The 18,331-nt window shown below is 37.0% G+C and overlaps 1 protein-coding gene across 1 annotated transcript; it reads left to right on the top strand.

Moving 5' to 3' along the window:
• Positions 1–9,851: 9,851 nt before the first annotated feature.
• Positions 9,852–10,568, top strand: LOC141714106 (uncharacterized). The gene has a single exon (XM_074517668.1). It carries the CDS (start codon positions 9,852–9,854, stop codon positions 10,566–10,568), a length of 717 nt encoding a protein of 238 aa, XP_074373769.1.
• Positions 10,569–18,331: the final 7,763 nt, after the last annotated feature.

Here is an 18,331-nt window from a genome sequence, read left to right as displayed (position 1 = left end):
TTTTACAGCAGCTAGATGAAGGGTAGTTGGCTTCTCCATATACCTACTGACCACCCCAACTGAATATGCTATATCTGGTCTTGTGTGCACCAGATATCGCAAACCACCAATCATACTCTTGAACTGAGTTGCATTGACAAAATTTCCACCCTCATCCTTGGTTAACTGAACCCTTGGCTCCATTGGATACTTGACTGGATTACAACCTGACATGCTAGCATTTTCAATAACCTTTTTCGCATAAGCTTCCTGTTTAAGTTCGATGTACCCTGCTTCCTCCTTGACCTCAACTCCTAAGTAGTATGATAATTTTCCCATATCGCTCACGTCAAACTCATTAAACATTTGCTTTTTAAAAACTGAGATATGTGAGATACTCGAACCTGTGATAATCAAATCATCTACATACACACCCACAATCAAAGTTCCTACACCAACTCGACGTGTGTAAACGGCGTGCTCGTAGGGGCACTTCATGAATCCAAGCTTCTTAAGAAACTTATTCAACCGAGCATACCAAGCCCGAGGGGCTTGACGTAATCCGTACAAAGCTTTCAAAAGATTATACACCTTGTTCTCCTACCCTTCTTTTTCAAATCTCTCAGGTTGAACTACATAAACCTCCTTTTGCAATTTTCCGTTCAAAAAGGCCGATTTCACATCCAAATGATGTACTTCCCATTTGTTCTTCGCTACCAAGGCTAGAATCAAATGAACAGTTTCTACACTAGTGACTGGTGCGTATACTTCCTCAAAATCAACTCCATTTTTTTGAACATAACCCTTCGCCACAAGTCTCTCCTTATATTTAATTATCTTCCCACTGGTGTATCGTTTCAGTTTATATACCCACTTCAACCATATTTCTTTGTGACCTGGTGGAAGCTCTGTTAGTTGCCAAGTCTTGTTCCTTTCTATATATTCTATCTCACTTTGCATAGCAACTCTGCATGACTTCTCCTTTGCTTCCTGACTATAATTAAGTGGTTCGTCGACTCCTAACAGCAGTAGTTCTTCATCCATTTCAATCACCTCTATATCATTATAAATCTCTTTAATACTACTGTATCTACTTGGTTCGCTGCTGACACTTAAAGCTTCAGACCTGTACCCTGCATCATCCTCGAATTGACTCTCACTCCCAGTTGAAGACATCTGATCTCCACTTTCTGAACTCAAGATGATGTTATCAGAATTCCAACTTGACACATCATTTTCATGAGTCTCTGACCATGTGCCAATTACCGTGAATGTTGTTCCAGTCTGTGTCTCCTCTTCATTTTCTGCACTCCATGTCCAGCTCTTGGTTTCGTCTAAAATAACATTTCGGCTCACATACACAACCCCAGACTTAGGATCAAATAAGCGATGTGCTTTAGTTCCTGCTAATTTTCCGAGGTACACCAACATCTTACTTCTGTCATCTAGTTTCTTGATATGTTGACCTGGGACTTTCATGTACGCAATATAGCCAAAAATACGAAGATGATCAAGACATGGTTTTTTACCTGACCATGCCTCGTACGGAGTCATCCTTGTGAGGGCTCTCGTTGATAGGCAGTTCAATATGTATACAACATGCCTAATTGCTTCCCCCCACAATTTCGAAGACATCCCTGTTTCCTTAAGCAAACTTCTTCCCATAGCTACTGCGGTCCTGTTTCGACGCTCAACAACTCCATTTTGTTGAGGTGAATACGGGGCCGGGTAGTGTCTTGTGATGCCTGTCTCTTCACAAAATTTATTGAATGCCATTGAACAAAATTCTCCCCTTCTATCCGTCCATAGCACCTTAATTTTCTTCTCCTCAACTTCATTTTCAACTAACACTTTAAACTTCTTAAACATACTCAAGGCTTCATCCTTTGTTTTTAACATGTACACCCACATTACACGAGTATAGTCATCAACTAGTAGTAGAAAGTACTTATTACCAGCTGATGTAGGCGGATTAAATGGGCCACACAAATCTCCATGGATCAACTCCAGAGCTTTGCTAGCAGAAAATTGTGACTGTGACGAAAATGGTTTTTGTGGCTGCTTAGACACCAGGATTCCCTTACACACTTCATTTGGCTGTGAGAAATTTGGCAAGTCCTGAGCCATTCCTTTATTCAATATAAAAATCAAAGCTTGGTAATTGACATGACCAAGTCGTGTGTGCCACAACTTAGTTGTCTCCTCCGTCTTAGTCAGCAAACACTCCGCTGCACCTTCAGAAATAACTATTTTGTAGAGCCTGTTTTATGATTTTTGTACCTTCATTAACAGTTTGCCATGAGCATCATACACCCACAGATACTCCCCAGATATCACAACTCTATTTCCATCCTCCGACAGTTGTCCCAAGCTAATTATATTGTTGCACAAGGTGGGTATGAAATACACATCCTTTAACAATCTTTCTTCACCATTTTTGCACCTCAAACTGATCGTACCCTTTCCCTTGATGTCAACAGTTAACCCGTCACCAAATCTAACTTGTCCAGTAACTCCCTCATCCAACTCCTTGAATTTTTTCTTTTCCCCAGTCATATGGTTGCTTGCCCCGTTATCTAAATACCACACACTTTCTTCACGTTCCATGTTACTCATGCTCAGTCGAGGGATTACTCCTGTTTGGTTCAGTTGTACCATACTGCTCTTGCTTTCTTCACACTTAACCATTAAAAGTGTTGGTTCGTTATCATGAATTTATGTCAAATTCACCTCAGATTTTTGCTCCTTCTTCTTCTTTGCCCTTCGACATTCTGAAGCAAAATATCCCAACAGTTGGCAATTAAAACATCTGACCCTGCTACGATCTCGCACCTTGTGTATATTGTCCTTCATGAACCCATCACTGCTACTTCCTTTCCCTGTTTTCTTCAACCACTCGTCCCTCATGAGTAGTAGTTTCTCAGTACTAACCTCCCTCTTCGCCCATTTCTCCTCAGTGAGGAGGAGTTGTCCATCAGTGTTACTAGATTGACCTCCAAGACTTTCCTCATGAGCTTTTAGATATCCAATCGTATCTTCAATGGACACCTTTTCAACATTCACAAATTGCTCAATTATTGAGGCAATTTTCCAGAACCTCGAGGGGATCGCTCGAAGCAGCTTTTTAACAACATAACTTTCCTCCATGGTTTTTCCTAACGCACGCAAGTTAGTAACCAATCCATTCAATCTCATACAAAAGTCATCAAGCTTCTCCGTCTCTTTCATATCAATGTTTCAAACTCCGATTTCAGCATCTGGGCTCTAGCCTGCTTCACCCTATCAGCCCCAAAACACAACAACTTGATCGCCTCCCACCCCTCCTTAGATAACTTTTTTTTATCCGCAATTGATAACAGAATGTCCTCTGGGATTCCTTGGTAAATGGTAGCAAGTGCTATTTTGTCAGTGTTCTCATCCACAGGCACCTTAGGGTCTTTTGGTTCGATAGCCAGCCACACACCATGAGCTTTCATATAAGCTTTCATCTTAATCGACCATGCCATGTAGTTGCTCTTGGTCAGCATTGGGTAGGTAATTTTGATAGTTATTTCTTTTGTTTTTGGTGTCTCCATATTTGTTGTCTTGGGCATAAACTTGGGCATTAACTTGCATCCACGGGGTCGTATGAGCTCTGATACCAAATATAGAAATATGAAACTAAGTACACACAAACACAATTAAGACAAGCTCGTTTTGTATTGATAAAAAACACAGACAAGAAAGTTAAGTTCACAGTAATAATCCTGAGAACTGGTACAATAACCCAAATAAAAGAAAACCAACTGATCCTAATATGGTGACTAAAAAATCGGGAAACTCACCAGTACACCACCTCTTATTCCACTACAGTCCTACAAAGACTCAACTGCTATGACTAAGTCCAGCCAAATGAATATACACCTGACCATAACGACTACTTATTGAAATAAATAAACGTAGTTTAGATTAATTTGCTGCAACAACTTCTTAAAATAAGATAGAGTTAAAATTGTGAGCATTAATCTTTTGCAACAAATTTCTTCCTATCCCTTCAAGTTCACAGTCCTCAAGACTTCTTAGATAAACCCCTTAGTTGGCTCATGCATCTAAGATAGCAAGGCGTATAACTTGCATAAAAACTAGATCAGGGATATTTGTCGTATTATGGGATGAGGAGAAGAACCTCCGCCACCACTTGTACTTTGGCGATGTCGATGACCCAGGTTTTTTAAGATAGAAATTTTTGGAGACTCTGGAGTCCCATTGGACGTTGGTAATAACCACCACACCAAATGCTCCACCCACTCGGTTCCTGAAGTGAGTTCAACTCCTTCGCACTCAAGGATGGCGCCGTAACGACCCTTTCACACACAATAAGAACCATATTAAATAACAATGAATTGATGAACTAGGTACAAGAAACTAGTTAAGGTAACAAAATCTAATTAAGTTGTTTGGAGTTGCTAAAACAAATTATATGAGAATTTTAATTAACTCTACTAGTTTAAGATATTCAAATTATTCTTGATATTCAGAAGTTACAAAAGAAAATGAAGTTGATCAACTAGTCATCTGTCCAAAAGAATTTCTAATAACTTGATTCTTACCGCTACTTCAATAGCAGCCGGTGTATTATATTGGAAATATTTTTCATTTTCTCAGTGGTCCTCTTTAGCCATTGAGGTTTGATGCTTCAATGCACTGTTATTAGCACCACCACCTACTGTTGGGCCAAGGAAATAAGAAAGACTTCAAATAGAAAATTAGAACCTTAGAATATTAGTTTGAAATAAAAAGACCAATAGGGATCCAATTGTAAGGAAAAAAGCCCATTAAAGGCTCCCTACAAATATAGGCTAATTTCCTTACTTGTAAAAGCTTTGAAAAATAACGTATAAATAAAGAGTATTATTCCTCATATAAACATGGCTTAAATACAGGGCCATCATTTGGCGCTAGAAGGAGCTGTTAAATTTGATACTTTAAGATGATCATTGAAGAAACATACCGAGAGAAATGTTGTAACACGACAGAGATCCAAACTGTTCAAAAATCAGAATATGTTGCTCCTGTAGAAAATGATAAAATATCGTCGACCCTTAAACCAAGACGGTTGTTCTCGATGGAGGAAAACCCCCCACCTGAGGGATCTCGGGTGCAGAGACAACCAGTCAAAGGCAAGAGGAAAATGATTAGGGATACTCATTCTCGTGTTTTAACAGAAAACGGGAAGCATGTGCTCTCCAGTGATGCTAGGTTGCATTTAAAAAAGTTACAGCAGAAGAAACACTTACGAGAACAAGAGATAGACGGTGTAGAAGGCTCAGATGAAGATCTCAAGATGTTAGAAGCCGAAACTCAAAGACTAGAGGCGAAATTGGAAAAATAAGAGAGATTTTGTAGCAAGAGTTGAAACAAGCGTCGATTAAGGAAGGTGGTGATGTGGAACTTGATTATGTAGAGCTTTCGAATGAGGATAATGATTACTACTATGATGAGGATGAGGTTTCTACTGAGTCTATATATTCAAGGCCTCGACATCCTAAGACAATGTCTTCAGGGGAAACTCCACAAGGGTCAGTGTCAACAGACTCAATTTCACAGGAGGATTTCTGAAAAATACAGGAAGATATGGCCAAGTTGCGAGATCTAGTTCACACTCAATCGAGGTTTGAAGCACTGGTGGAAAGCCCTCTCTCTCGAAACATCGAGAAAGTAAAAATAGACAGGACTTTAAAAGCTCGGGCACTTGATTAATTTGATGGATCCTCTGACCCATCGGGTTTCCTTAACAGCTTTGAAGGTCGGATGGATTTTTACGGACACTCAAAAGTTGCACGTTGCTAATTCTTCTCTACATGCTTGCAAGGCACAGCCCTATCTTGGTACAACATTCTCCCGTCTAGGTCAATCGACTCTCGGACTATGTTGAAGATTAAGTTTCAGAAAACATTTTCAAGCAATTACAAAGGGGGGAAAATTACGACATCTTTTATTACGATGTGACAACGGCCCAACGAATCTCTGAGAAGCTACTTAGGTCACTTTTGTCAAGCTATATCTGAAATAACATACCTAAAAGAGCCCTTGGCGGTGAATTAGTTAGCAGCAGAAATTTACGGAAGCCAACATGGCATTTTACTAGAAGAACTCATTGAAAAACATCCTCAACACCTTCATGCAGTGTTCCAAATTGTTAAACACCGTATGACACTTCAAGAGGCAGTGGGTAGTATAAGATCTCTGAGACGCTTTAGTTACAAATATGACAGGTCAAGAGCTCATAGTACCCGGACCCCGAGATCGCGAGGATATGATTCCAAATCCCCTCGACGCTCACCAGCAAGAAGAGATACTAGTAAAGAAGAACATCGAACCCGGAGGGGTCATGAATATCAACGATGGTCTTTTTCAGATCAATAATGGCAGGCTCGGGACAGGAAAGATAAAGAGTTCACTAAACTCACAGTTAATAAAGCAATAATTTTGGAAATTTCAAAGACAAAACCTGACTTTCGACCTCCGAGGCCGAAGAAGCCGGGTCATCCTCAAGCTCTCGATATTGCGATTACCATGAAGATACTGGACACACTGCAGAACAATGCTACCAATTAAGAAATCTCATTGAATCCAAAATCAGGAAATGCCATTTCGTCCATTATATCGAAGGACAAGGCCAAACTCATCAGAAATAAGATGACATAATAGTCCACATAACTTTCAGGGGTTATGCCGCCGGAGGCATGTCAAATAATTCTCGTTAGTCATACGGTCGAGAAGTGTGTAATGTTAATCCTCAATTTCCTAAAAGATACAAGCCTTCTCCATCTCTCGTCATATCCTTCTTGGACGAGGATTATGCCCCAAATATCATACGAGGCCATCAAGATGCGCTGGTTATGACTCCCAAAATCGGTACTAACACAGTAAAAAATCCTTGTCGATAACCGTAGTTCTGTCGACATCCTCTATTATCACGCCTTGGCGCGAATGGATACAGGCGATTGAAAGCTAGAAAATACCCGTTCACCTCTTTATGGCTTCACATGTAATGAGGTAAAAGTGGTTGATACAATTGACCTGCTAGTACTTTTTGACACGATGCCTTACCAAGTATGAAAGATAGTTAAGTTGCGCGTAATAAGTGCAACCTGAAGCCACAATGCCATACTAGGTCGAATGACAAACTCAGCATTAGAAGCCATTACGTTTATCCCTCACTTAAAAATAAAATTCCCGACTGAGTTTGTAGTTGGAGAGATGTGTGGCGAACAAGCTGTGTCAAGACAATGCTACTTCACTACTGTTGTGCATAAGAAGCAAGATAATGACACTCAATCTGTCAATTTAATCGTTTAGATAGATCCTGGTAGCATTATCGACATTCGAGGGGATCCCTCGTTCTCACCTGTCAGTAAAACGATCGAGATTGAGGTTAAAATTGGAAAAGATTTAAATCCTCAAATAAAAGATGAATTAACGAGGTTGCTTCGGGAGTTCTCAGATATATTTGCATGGTCACCATCCGACATGCCTGGAATTCCAAGCAACATTACAAGACACTCTCTGCATGTCAACCGTCTAAAAAATCCTGTAAGACAAAAGAGGGGGACTTTCTCAGAAGAAAATCGCCGAGCTATCGACGAAGAGCTTGATCGACTTTTAGAGGCTCGATTTATCGAACATGTGAAATTTCCTACATGGATTGCTAATGTTGTCATGGTTAAAAAAAGTAATGGTAAATGGAGAATGTGTGTCGATTACTCCAGCCTTAATAGAGCATGCCCTAAGGATTATTATCCTTTGCAGAATATAGATTAACTTATTGACGTAACGGCGGGTCATTAGCCGCTATCTTTCGTGGAAGCTTTCTCAGGATATAATCAAATCAGGATAGATGATCAAGATTAGGAAGAAACGGCGTTTATCAGTTATCAAGGTGTCGTCGCATATCGAAACATACCTTTTGGGTTGATCAATGCTAGCGCAACATTTCAGTGTATGACGGATGAAATATTTAAAAATCAGTTTGGTCGAAATCTCGAGGTATATGTCGACGATATGATAACAAAATCAAAATTTTCAAGCGGTCAAACCCTCGACCTTCGAAAATGTTCGTCGTAATAATATGCGACTAAATTCGTTTAAATGTTCTTTTTTGTTTAACATCTGGAAAATTCTTGGAATTTCTTATCTCCCAGCGAGGGATTGAGGCCAATCATTCCCAAATATAAGCTAGCTAAAATAAAGGACCCTTCGACCATTAAAGATGTTCAACGCCTCACTGGATGTATAGCGACCCTTCATCGTTTCATACCGCAAGCCTCTAAAAAATGCATTCCTTTTTTCAAGGTTATCAAAGAAGCTTCAAAGAACAGGAAGTTTATGTGGGATAATCAATGTAAAGAAAGCTTTGAAGCATTAAAAAGATTCCTAACAAACCCACCAATTTGAGCAAGGGCATTTCCTCGTGAAGCTTTGAAAGTGTACATCTCAGCCTCTGATGGGTTGGTAGCCTCCGTTCTAGTCAAAGAAGTCGAGGGTCATGAATCCTTAGTTTACTATGTGAGCCATACCCTTAAAGATGCAGAAACTCGCTACACACATGTGAAGAAGCTAGTTTATGCTCTAGTCGTAACAAGGAGAGAGCTGCGCCATTACTTTCAGGGGCGTCCTATTAAAGTCATGACCGATCAACCCTTGAACCGCATCTTGCACAGACCAGATATGATAGGATGTCTCGCCGCTTGGACATTTGAACTCAGTCAATTTCACATTGAATATCTTCCTTGAAGTGCGATGAAATCCCAAATCCTATCAGACTTTGTTTTATAGTGCAATTCTGACACATTCGCAACTAAAAAACACTTTTTCCACATAAAACATGGGCTCTATATGTCGACGAATCCTCAATAACATCGTTAGGAGACGCATGTATGATCTTAATCAATGTAGAGGGCTTCAAAATAAAGCAAGCTTTGAAATTTTCATTCCCGATAACAAATAATGTAGCCGAATACGAAGCATTGCTAGCAGGAATACGTCTCGCAATTGAGTTTGAGGTAAAAATAATGGAAATATTTTGTTATTCTCAACTTGTTGCTAAATAATTACAAGGTGAGTTTAAGGCACATGATACTCGAATGTCGACCTATTTGAATCTTGCTATATCCCTGCTAAGGAAAGTTTCGTCATGGACAATCAAGAACATTTGCAGAGAGGAAAATCAATGGGCAGATGCCTTGTCTAAATTAGCATCTTCGGCTGTTGCAACATCAGAGGCTATTTATGTAGATGAAAGAATCACTCCCTCGATCGATATACATGCTCCGTCTGTCGCTGTGTTGAGCATTAGTGAGTTTTCCCAAACTTCTGATTGGCGTCAACCAATTTTAGAATACATCTTGCAGAATAAATTGCCACATAAGTGTAAAGCCAGGGCCATAACATATAAGGCGAAGAATTATTGTGTTCTAGAAGATAGATTATATTGACGAGGGCTTGTGGAGCCCCTACTTCGATGCTTGGGACCTGATGAGTCCATCATCTCGATCGTCGAAGTCCACACAGGAATTTGCGGAGATCAATTAGGTGGAAAGAATTTAGCTCTTAAAATAATGAGACAAGGTTTGTTTTGGCCCACAATGTGAAGTGACTATGAAGATTTTGTGCGAAAATATAAATCATGTCAGATATATAGAACAGTATCACATCAACTCTCGGGGGAAATGATCCCGGTTGTCAACCCCTGTCCCTTCTACCAATGGGGTATAGACATCATGGGTCCCTTCCTGAAATCCAAAAACCAAACACAATACATCGTATTGGCTGTTGACTACGCAACAAAATGGATCGAGGCACGACCATTAGCTAAAATTCGTGATAAGTAAATGGTCGAATTTCTAATGGAGTACATCATTTTCAAGTTCGCAGTTCCAAGAATTTTGGTAATAGATAATGCAACTCAGTTCGTAGGGGAAAAATTCACTCAAAAACTTTCTCAACTCAAGATTAGGCACATCAAATCTTCAGTGGCTTACCCTCAGGCGAATGGACAGGTTGAAGTTTCTAATCACATAATATTAAAAAGCCTTAAGGAAAGGGTTGATGAATTACCAAGGCCATGGGTCGATGAATTGCCTAATATTCTCCGGTCCTATAGAACGACCCCTAGGACTTCCACGGGTGTATCCCCTTTTAATATGGCTTTTGTCTTGGAAGCGGTTTCACCGGTTGAAGTATATCTTAACTCACCGAAGGTCGAGTTTTTTAACGCAGAAGCCTTAAAAGAGGGAATCCAACATCACAATGCTCTCATGGAAGAGGTCCGAGACAAGGCATCGATGAGAGTCCTTCAGCAGCAAGCGCGGACAGCAGCTTACTTTAACAAAAAAGTAAAAGGAAAGAAATTTATGGTTGGGGATCTAGTCCTTCGAGAGTCGGCAGCTTCACAACCAACTATCAATGGAAAATTTAAAGCCCCATGGGAAGTACCATATCAATTAACAGGGCTCGTTGCACTAAGAACCTACCGACTGTCTATGCTCGACGGCACACCCATCAAAAATGTTTGGAATGCAGTCCACTTGAAGAAATTCTATCAGTAATTAAGTTACTTGAATTTTGGGAATGAAAAATGTCAAATTTATGACTATAAAAATTAGTCTTAATGAAAAGGGGTTGATATGAGATCCCCATTAAGAAAAAACCCTCCCTTCTTAATTTATCAATGAAAAACTTTTCCTTATGAGTAATTTATAAGCTTGTAGATATCAGAAATCAGAAAATCAAAATATCCCAAGCCAACCAAAGATTTCTATCCAATACACAGGCAGATTAACTCTATTGAAATTTACTCTGGAATACAACGACATATGTTAGATAATTATATCTTAGTCTAAAAATAAATCCATATCACCCATCTTGTATATAAATGGATTAATGATGTCGATAATACCATATCACATGATTGGTTATATTTACAAAATATCGAAAGTTCATCAAATATTCTCCAAAATAATTATGCCTCCACATTTCATCGAATCAACATAATGACATAAGCAAACACGTGTAAACACTATTAAAGATTTATCGAAACTCAAACCTTTAACACAGGATCCGAAATTCAAATTTCCAAACAATCTAGCAATTATATTGGAAAAGTTAAACCATCATTCTTAGTCAAATATTCACTTTAAAACCAAGGAACTTCCAAAACAATTAAAATAGCAAGTCTTTATCTTCAAAAAAGATGACAGAAGTAGCTCCAACATAACAAAAACATAAATTACTCAAACAATTCAATCATAATCCGGAAATTACATCATTAAAGAGGCATTTCTTGCCTTCAAGGGTCGATGGGATCGGCAGTGGCTTCGTTCTCCTTGTGTTCCGCAGCGTCATCACGAATATAATCTTCGAAGCCATGACCCGACACATCGAACCCAGTAGTCTCCATCCTTTTATAACAACGTCCATACACGTTATCGAGGGCCCCAACGATATCTTCGACCCCTTTCTCTACTTCCAACTTGAAATTCAAATTTTCTTTCACCAAGGCTTCATTCTTTTCACGAAGGTTGGCTACCTCGACATCCAAGCCTCACGCTTCTTCATTTATTCGCCTAACAAGGTCTCCATGTTCTTCACTCAAGACCCGATACCCTCCAAATCTTTTTTAAGACAATCGTTCATAAGTTCAAGGTCACTTATATGTGTTGGATAAAGTAAAAAATATATATCTATAAAATAAACATATACTTAGAAGTACATGTAAAAGACGACGTGGAAAGTAAACGAGGAAATTTCCTATTACTACAATTAAATAAATTTAAATATAATGACAATCGATGAAAGACAACAACGAAACTGAAATAACACATACCTTGGTCCGGTAACTAGAATTTGTGTTGGAAAGTTCGACGATACGACTCTTGGCTTCACCTAACTCTGTGTCCAATCTCTTCTTTTCATCTTTCAATATGTCTCATTCTTCCTCGACCTTTGAGGGATAGCTCTTACCCTCATCAACCTTATATTCCTTAAAAATATGCATAACATCAAATAAATAATGCCAAAAAAAAGACATGAGTCATGGAAAGTCTTAAGTTGAGAACAAGTATAAAGGGGATTTTTTTAGGCAAAAATCTAAAAACAAGTCCAAAATAAGAAAAATAATATACATACCCTTCCAGCTTGCCCAAACTCCTCGATCTTTTGGAATAAGCACTAGAGTCTTGAGGAAGATTAAACACTTGGAAAGCCCGAAGAGGAACAGTCGAACCAGCAGTCCACCACTCAGAGGGTCGGATCTCAACATGAATGACCTCTTTGCAAGCCTCGGGGTCGATCGTTGGAAGCATGATCCCCCGATTACCAATTATTGTCAGAATCTTGTTCACGCCACTTCCTGCAGCATCTTCACAAACTTTCTTACATGCCACCTCTGGAGTCTCAACAGCTCCACTCCTGGATCTCTTTCGCGAAGGGTTCCCAGTGCCCTCACAAACAATACGCTCGGAACCACCAACAACTTTGTTTCCACGATCGTCTAAAAGCTCAATGGAAAGTGTCTGGGATGAAGGATTTTTGTCAATCCTCAGCATATCGATAGCTCCAGCCTTCGACTTCTTGACCAACATCATCATGGCTTTGTCCATCTCAACCAAAACCCCGCTATCCCACAACTTCTTCAACGATTTACCTGCAACTGAAACAATAAATTGTTTCTTAGGAAAATAGGTGTTATTAAGAATAAAGATAGAACTGAGAAAAGAAATAACAATATAATAATTCTTCTCAAAGTTATAGATAATAAATCCTTACGATGATGATCCTCTAAAAATTTATAGTTTTTCAAATCACTGTGTGTATAAACAGGCCTCGAGCCCTGAAACTCATCGAGGTATGTATCATCGTACTTATCAAGGTTGTTTAGATACTCGAGGGTCGATTGTGTTACCTTACGATAAGGTCTAACAAAGTCTAAATCTTTCCCACCTATATACACCCATTTAGGATGATAACCCGAGTTAGAGAACTTAACACTAACTATCTTGGGACGCTTACTTTGAGTATCGAAATAGACTTGCCTGTTGTGATACCTAATACAGAATATGGAAAAGAATAACTTTATAAAAGGGATCTGATCTCGCTCGTTACATAAGGCTATAAAGACCCTTACCTGAGGAATGGAGTTAGGCGATAACTGTGCTATACCACAACCTATAGCCTCGTACATTGCTAAATGGAACCGATGCATCGGAAGCGGAAGCCCATATTCAAACAAAATCAACGGCACACCGTGCATACCAAACTCTGGAATCACGCACATTCGATCGTCGGCGGCCGGAATCCGCAACCTATACCCATTTTTTAAGTCACCCCAAGAGCCTAACTTAGTCATATTTAACTTGTGATTAGAGAAATGGCTAATGTAATCGAGACTACAGCCACGGAGAAATTCAGGAAGCCCCAATTCTCGACTCTCTTGAAGAACACTTTCCCTATACACTAGAGTACGAGGGCTTATTGCCGGAGAAACCTTAAATGCTATCTCAATACCAGAGAAAAGTTCTTATTCATTCATGAAGTTGAACGATTTACAAGAATTCAGATTTGGAATCTCTAAATTATCTAAGTTTATAGCTGATTCTTTATCACCCTCTTCCAGGGGACATTTATCAGGATTACGAAAAAGATTTGTTTTAGAAGAGGAAGAATCTAGGTCGGCCATGGAATCAAAATCAAGAACTTGATGACTAATTCACAAAGTGAAGAACTGAACAATCAAGTTTCAAGAATCTTAATGGAAATAGATAGCCTAACAGATGACGACTCGTGATGAAACTAAAAATAATAATATCTAGAGAGCAAGCAAACTTATAGGTGCAATGGAGAGGATGGAGAGAAAATAGAACTCTTCAAATACTGTAGATGTCCTTTGGTTAAGAGGGAGGGAAGTTGAAGAGACTCTTCATATTCAAATTAGTATAAGGTGCTGATTTTTATTCATCCTCCACTTAGTCTCCTAAATAAAAAAACAACAACAAATAAGAAACGACGGTGCACAAAATAAAATAAGTAAAATATAAAATATACATAAATAAAAATAATAATAACAGCAATAGTTAAATAATTTTTTTATTTAGTTGTATTATCACTTCCTTATTTTTCTTGTGTGGAGAATTAATTAGAAACCTAAACAACAAATCTAAAGATATTGGAATTATGTTAGCGCTGGACAAATAGTCATCCACATGCTACTTGGTCAAAATCTTTTGGCCAACAAAATTAATTATGATTCATGACTTAATTATGCATAAATAAATTGAATATATGATTTATAGAATCAGCCCTCTTACCTTGCTCGATTTCTAAATTTATTGGAAGTAGCATATTAGACTGGCCAAAACCTGTCACAGGCTCATTAGTTGACCGGGTGGACTGTCCTGGTTGCATCTGACAATTTCTTTTGCGGTTGTTGATATCTCTGCATTTGTTAGATTCAAGAAAATTAAAGTTAGATATAGAGTATCTAGTAGATTCTAAAGAATGTACTACTTGAGGGTGACCTCAGGACCATCAGTTCAAACTAACACTTCATAAGCGCCATCAATTGCAATCAAGAGATTAAAGTAAATGGCTAACTAAACGGACACCATACAGACACAAAGAAAGAATTAGTGGTTTACTTGCAAAATTAAGAGAAGCCATTGTACTATAAATTTTGTAGGGCAAAAAATGATTAGTCCCTTTGGTCAAGATTTAAATTAGTAAAAATTGAAGGTGCTGAAAATGAATTTTATTACTTACAAACAACAGGTAACTGATGTTTCATATGGATGCTTTGTTGTAATGCAAATCCATCCATGTCCGGAGAGAACACAAAGCATGATCCGCCGTTCTTGCTGTTACAACTAGAAAAATAGAAAAAAAAATACTATCAATCATGCACACGTATTTATGTAATTTTATATTTTTTTAAGAAACTTAGTAATTATATCTTATGTTTTTTCTCCATATGTCTGGATTGAAAAATGAATCAGTAACAACATAATTATTTAACAAAAATAAGTAATTATATGCATCTAACAGATATCACTCAATTATTAATGAGATGTACAAACAATGTAGAAATTTAATCATGGTACAAACAGAAATTGACCTCCATAAGAACATTGTTTCTTCATTATACCAGAAATGGTAACTAATGAGGCCATATCATGGTCCACTAATAATATATTTATCATTTTTTCAGAAGACCCTTGTATTTGAGTATTATTGTTTTGATTATTGGACACCATCTCCATTTTTGCAGGGAAAGTGAAATTAGAGGCTGAGAAAGAGATCAATGATTGGGTGAACCTACCAGTACAAGCTATAAATATAATGAGCTGATGACCAAGGTTTGTTAGAGATAAGTGTGAGTTATCATAAATCAATCATTTCAATAAAAGAATAAGTAATTAATTTATAATGTTAATTACTTCGCTAATTGTGGGTCCTCAAATATAATGTATCACGATATGTAAAAAAAATTAAATTTATGGGGCCTTAAAGTTTAATATATCAAAATCTATATTTATTTTATAATTGATATAAGCTGGGTAATAAATGTGGGTTGAGTGGCATATAACCTTCAAAAAATTCAAATAACATTAGGTTCGAAAATATTCATTTCAATTCATGACATATATGAAATTCCACGTAGATGGGGTTATGGCTATAATGTATCAAGATAATTCAAAATTTATAAATTAGTGGGACCTTAGAGTATAATATAACAAAATCCATATTTATTTTATAATTGATATTAGCCGGGTAATAAATGTGGGTTGAGTTGGCATGTGACCTTAAATAACATTAGGTTTGAAAACTGTCATACTAATTCATGACATATATGAAATTCTACACCTAGAGGGTGTGAATATGTGTTATGACTAACTATAACCCATTTTAATAAGTTAGCGAATATTTATCAAACTGTCAAACAACTTGTTCATAATTCTGATATATACTGTCAACAAACTAACACTCGATATGTAATGCAGGAATAGATATCAACAAGTAAATAACACAGAAAGTTGTAGGCAGGTTCGACAAGTATGTCTAATAATCTATGTCATGGTCCCATACCAACATGGTAACATAATACATTAATATTAATCGCTGGAATGACACGAGTACAAGATTGAATAATATGTCTTCCTGATCACCCTTGTTCCATTGAGTGAATTACCCTCTCAACCCTATACCAAACCTGTATAGCCTTTTCTAAAAATCTAACTCCCTGGACCCTGCTATCCAAACTCAACTATTGAGCAATAAATATTTACATCTTGAACAATACAAGATTTAATAAAAATTACAACCGAAATTATGAACTCTATGAATATAGATATAAATGAATAAACTAGAGCTTAGAAAAAGATTATTCAATGAAAGCAAGTTGTATTTTCTCAGGTATGGTGTATACTTCATGCATCAATATCTAGAGAAAGTATACCATAGTGTATTTATAGACTAAGTTAACTTTGAAAAATATTTCGACACTACTCCTCATCTCGACCAAATCTCACGACTAGTTTTTTTCTATATGAACATTACCATAATCTATAATACGTATCAACTAAAGATAAGATGGGCTAGGAACAATTTTAAAAACGTCTATCTTTAGTTTAAATTGGTTATTATTCGAATAAGAAGTTCTTAGGATAAAAAGTTTGAAAACAACTTCTTAGAAAATAGTAAACGGTTTTCTTAACAGTGTCTGAACATATGAGGATCTCTAATATATATAAACACGTTAAATATATCATAGAGTCATTACACATACTTATTCTTATTTAATCTCTTTGAAACTGCAATTCTGGTTAATCTTGAATTATAAATAATTATTTTGCAAAACTTTGTTAAAAACTTTGTTAGCTAGCAGACAGGCTAAGTCTATCAAGAAATCGATCCTCTGCAAAATAATGGTAGTAATATAAAAAATTATCTCGAATTGATGATTTTTTGATCAGTTGAAAGGAGCTAAGTATTTCTCTAAGATTGATTTAAGATCTGGATATCATCAATTGAAGATTAAACCTGAAGATATACCAAAGACAACTTTCAGAACAAGGTACGTCATTTTGAATTCTTAGTAATGTCTGTTGGATTGACCAATGCCCCGACAACATTTATGGACTTGACGAACAAATTTTTTAAGGAATATTTGGACAAGTTTGTCATTATGTTTATTGATGATATTTTCATCTACTCAAAGTCAATGGAAGATCATGCGGAGCATCTAAGGATATCTAGGGAGATTTTAAGAAAGAAGAAGTTGTATGCCCAATTTTCAAAGTACGAATTTTGGTTACAAGAAGTTCAATTTTTAAGACACATAGTCAGTAATCAAGGAATCAAACACTACTAGAAAAAATGCCCTTAGACATCGGTTATAAACCAATATCTTTTTTTTCAAATCGATGTTTTCGCATTGTAGAGAAATGTAGGGGTCTTTAACATCGGTTTTTAGCCGGTGTTAAAGATGTACACAGACATCAGGTTTTTTAGCAAACTGATGTATAATTAGCCTTTTTTTGAATAAAATGTTAAAACTAGATTGTCAAAAATGGTATTTAGGAGTTAAATAGCACTTTTAATATATAACAGGTAAGCACTTTTAATTGATAGACATCAGATTCTTAAACAAATCGATGTCTTATTCCGTATTTTACATCGGTTCATTTGCTAAACCGATGTTAGACATGTATTATAACATCAGTTTTGTTTAAAGAAGCGATGTAAAACTTCTACTTTAACATCGGTTTTCTTTCATTTTACTTTTATATACTAGAACAAAGCGATGTATTTTAACATTGTAGACATCGTTTTCTTTCCTATAATTTGATTTGTTTTGTTAATTAGACATCGTTTTTATTTTGAGTAGGTGATGTGTTTTTAGTTGATTCATATTAGTTTTATAACAAGAACCGATGTTTGAGTTCTTATTTTTTTTAAAATAAGCCTATGGATTTGTGCATAAACCCAGAAAAAGCAAAACAAATACAAAATGAACATCCAACAAACAACCAAATTATATACTAAATGAACTTGCATGTCTACAACCAAAATCTAACCGCATTCTCCGACAATCAACAAATAACCAACATCCATACCTACAACCAAAAACCAATCCACCCATCCATATTCATCTCGATATTCCAACTAAAATTTATAAAATTTAATATACGTCTAAAATTTACCAACATAAGAGACCACTAAAGTTTGCAAAAACATATGGTTCTCTTACTATTTTGCAAAAATCAAGTCATTAAAAACTTCATATCAACTCCTGGATATATTCTGCAGCTTCCATTCG

The sequence above is a fragment of the Apium graveolens genome, chromosome 1 (assembly GCF_009905375.1).
Source record: "Apium graveolens cultivar Ventura chromosome 1, ASM990537v1, whole genome shotgun sequence".
Lineage (NCBI taxonomy): Eukaryota > Viridiplantae > Streptophyta > Magnoliopsida > Apiales > Apiaceae > Apium > Apium graveolens.
The sequence above is the reverse complement of the archived record's forward strand: the minus strand, read 5'-3'. Positions and strand labels throughout refer to the sequence as shown.

Coding starts and splice junctions, on each gene's coding strand:
- LOC141714106 (XM_074517668.1), top strand. CDS start 9,852: ATGGTCGAATTTCTAATGGAGTACATCATTTTCAAGTTCGCAGTTCCA.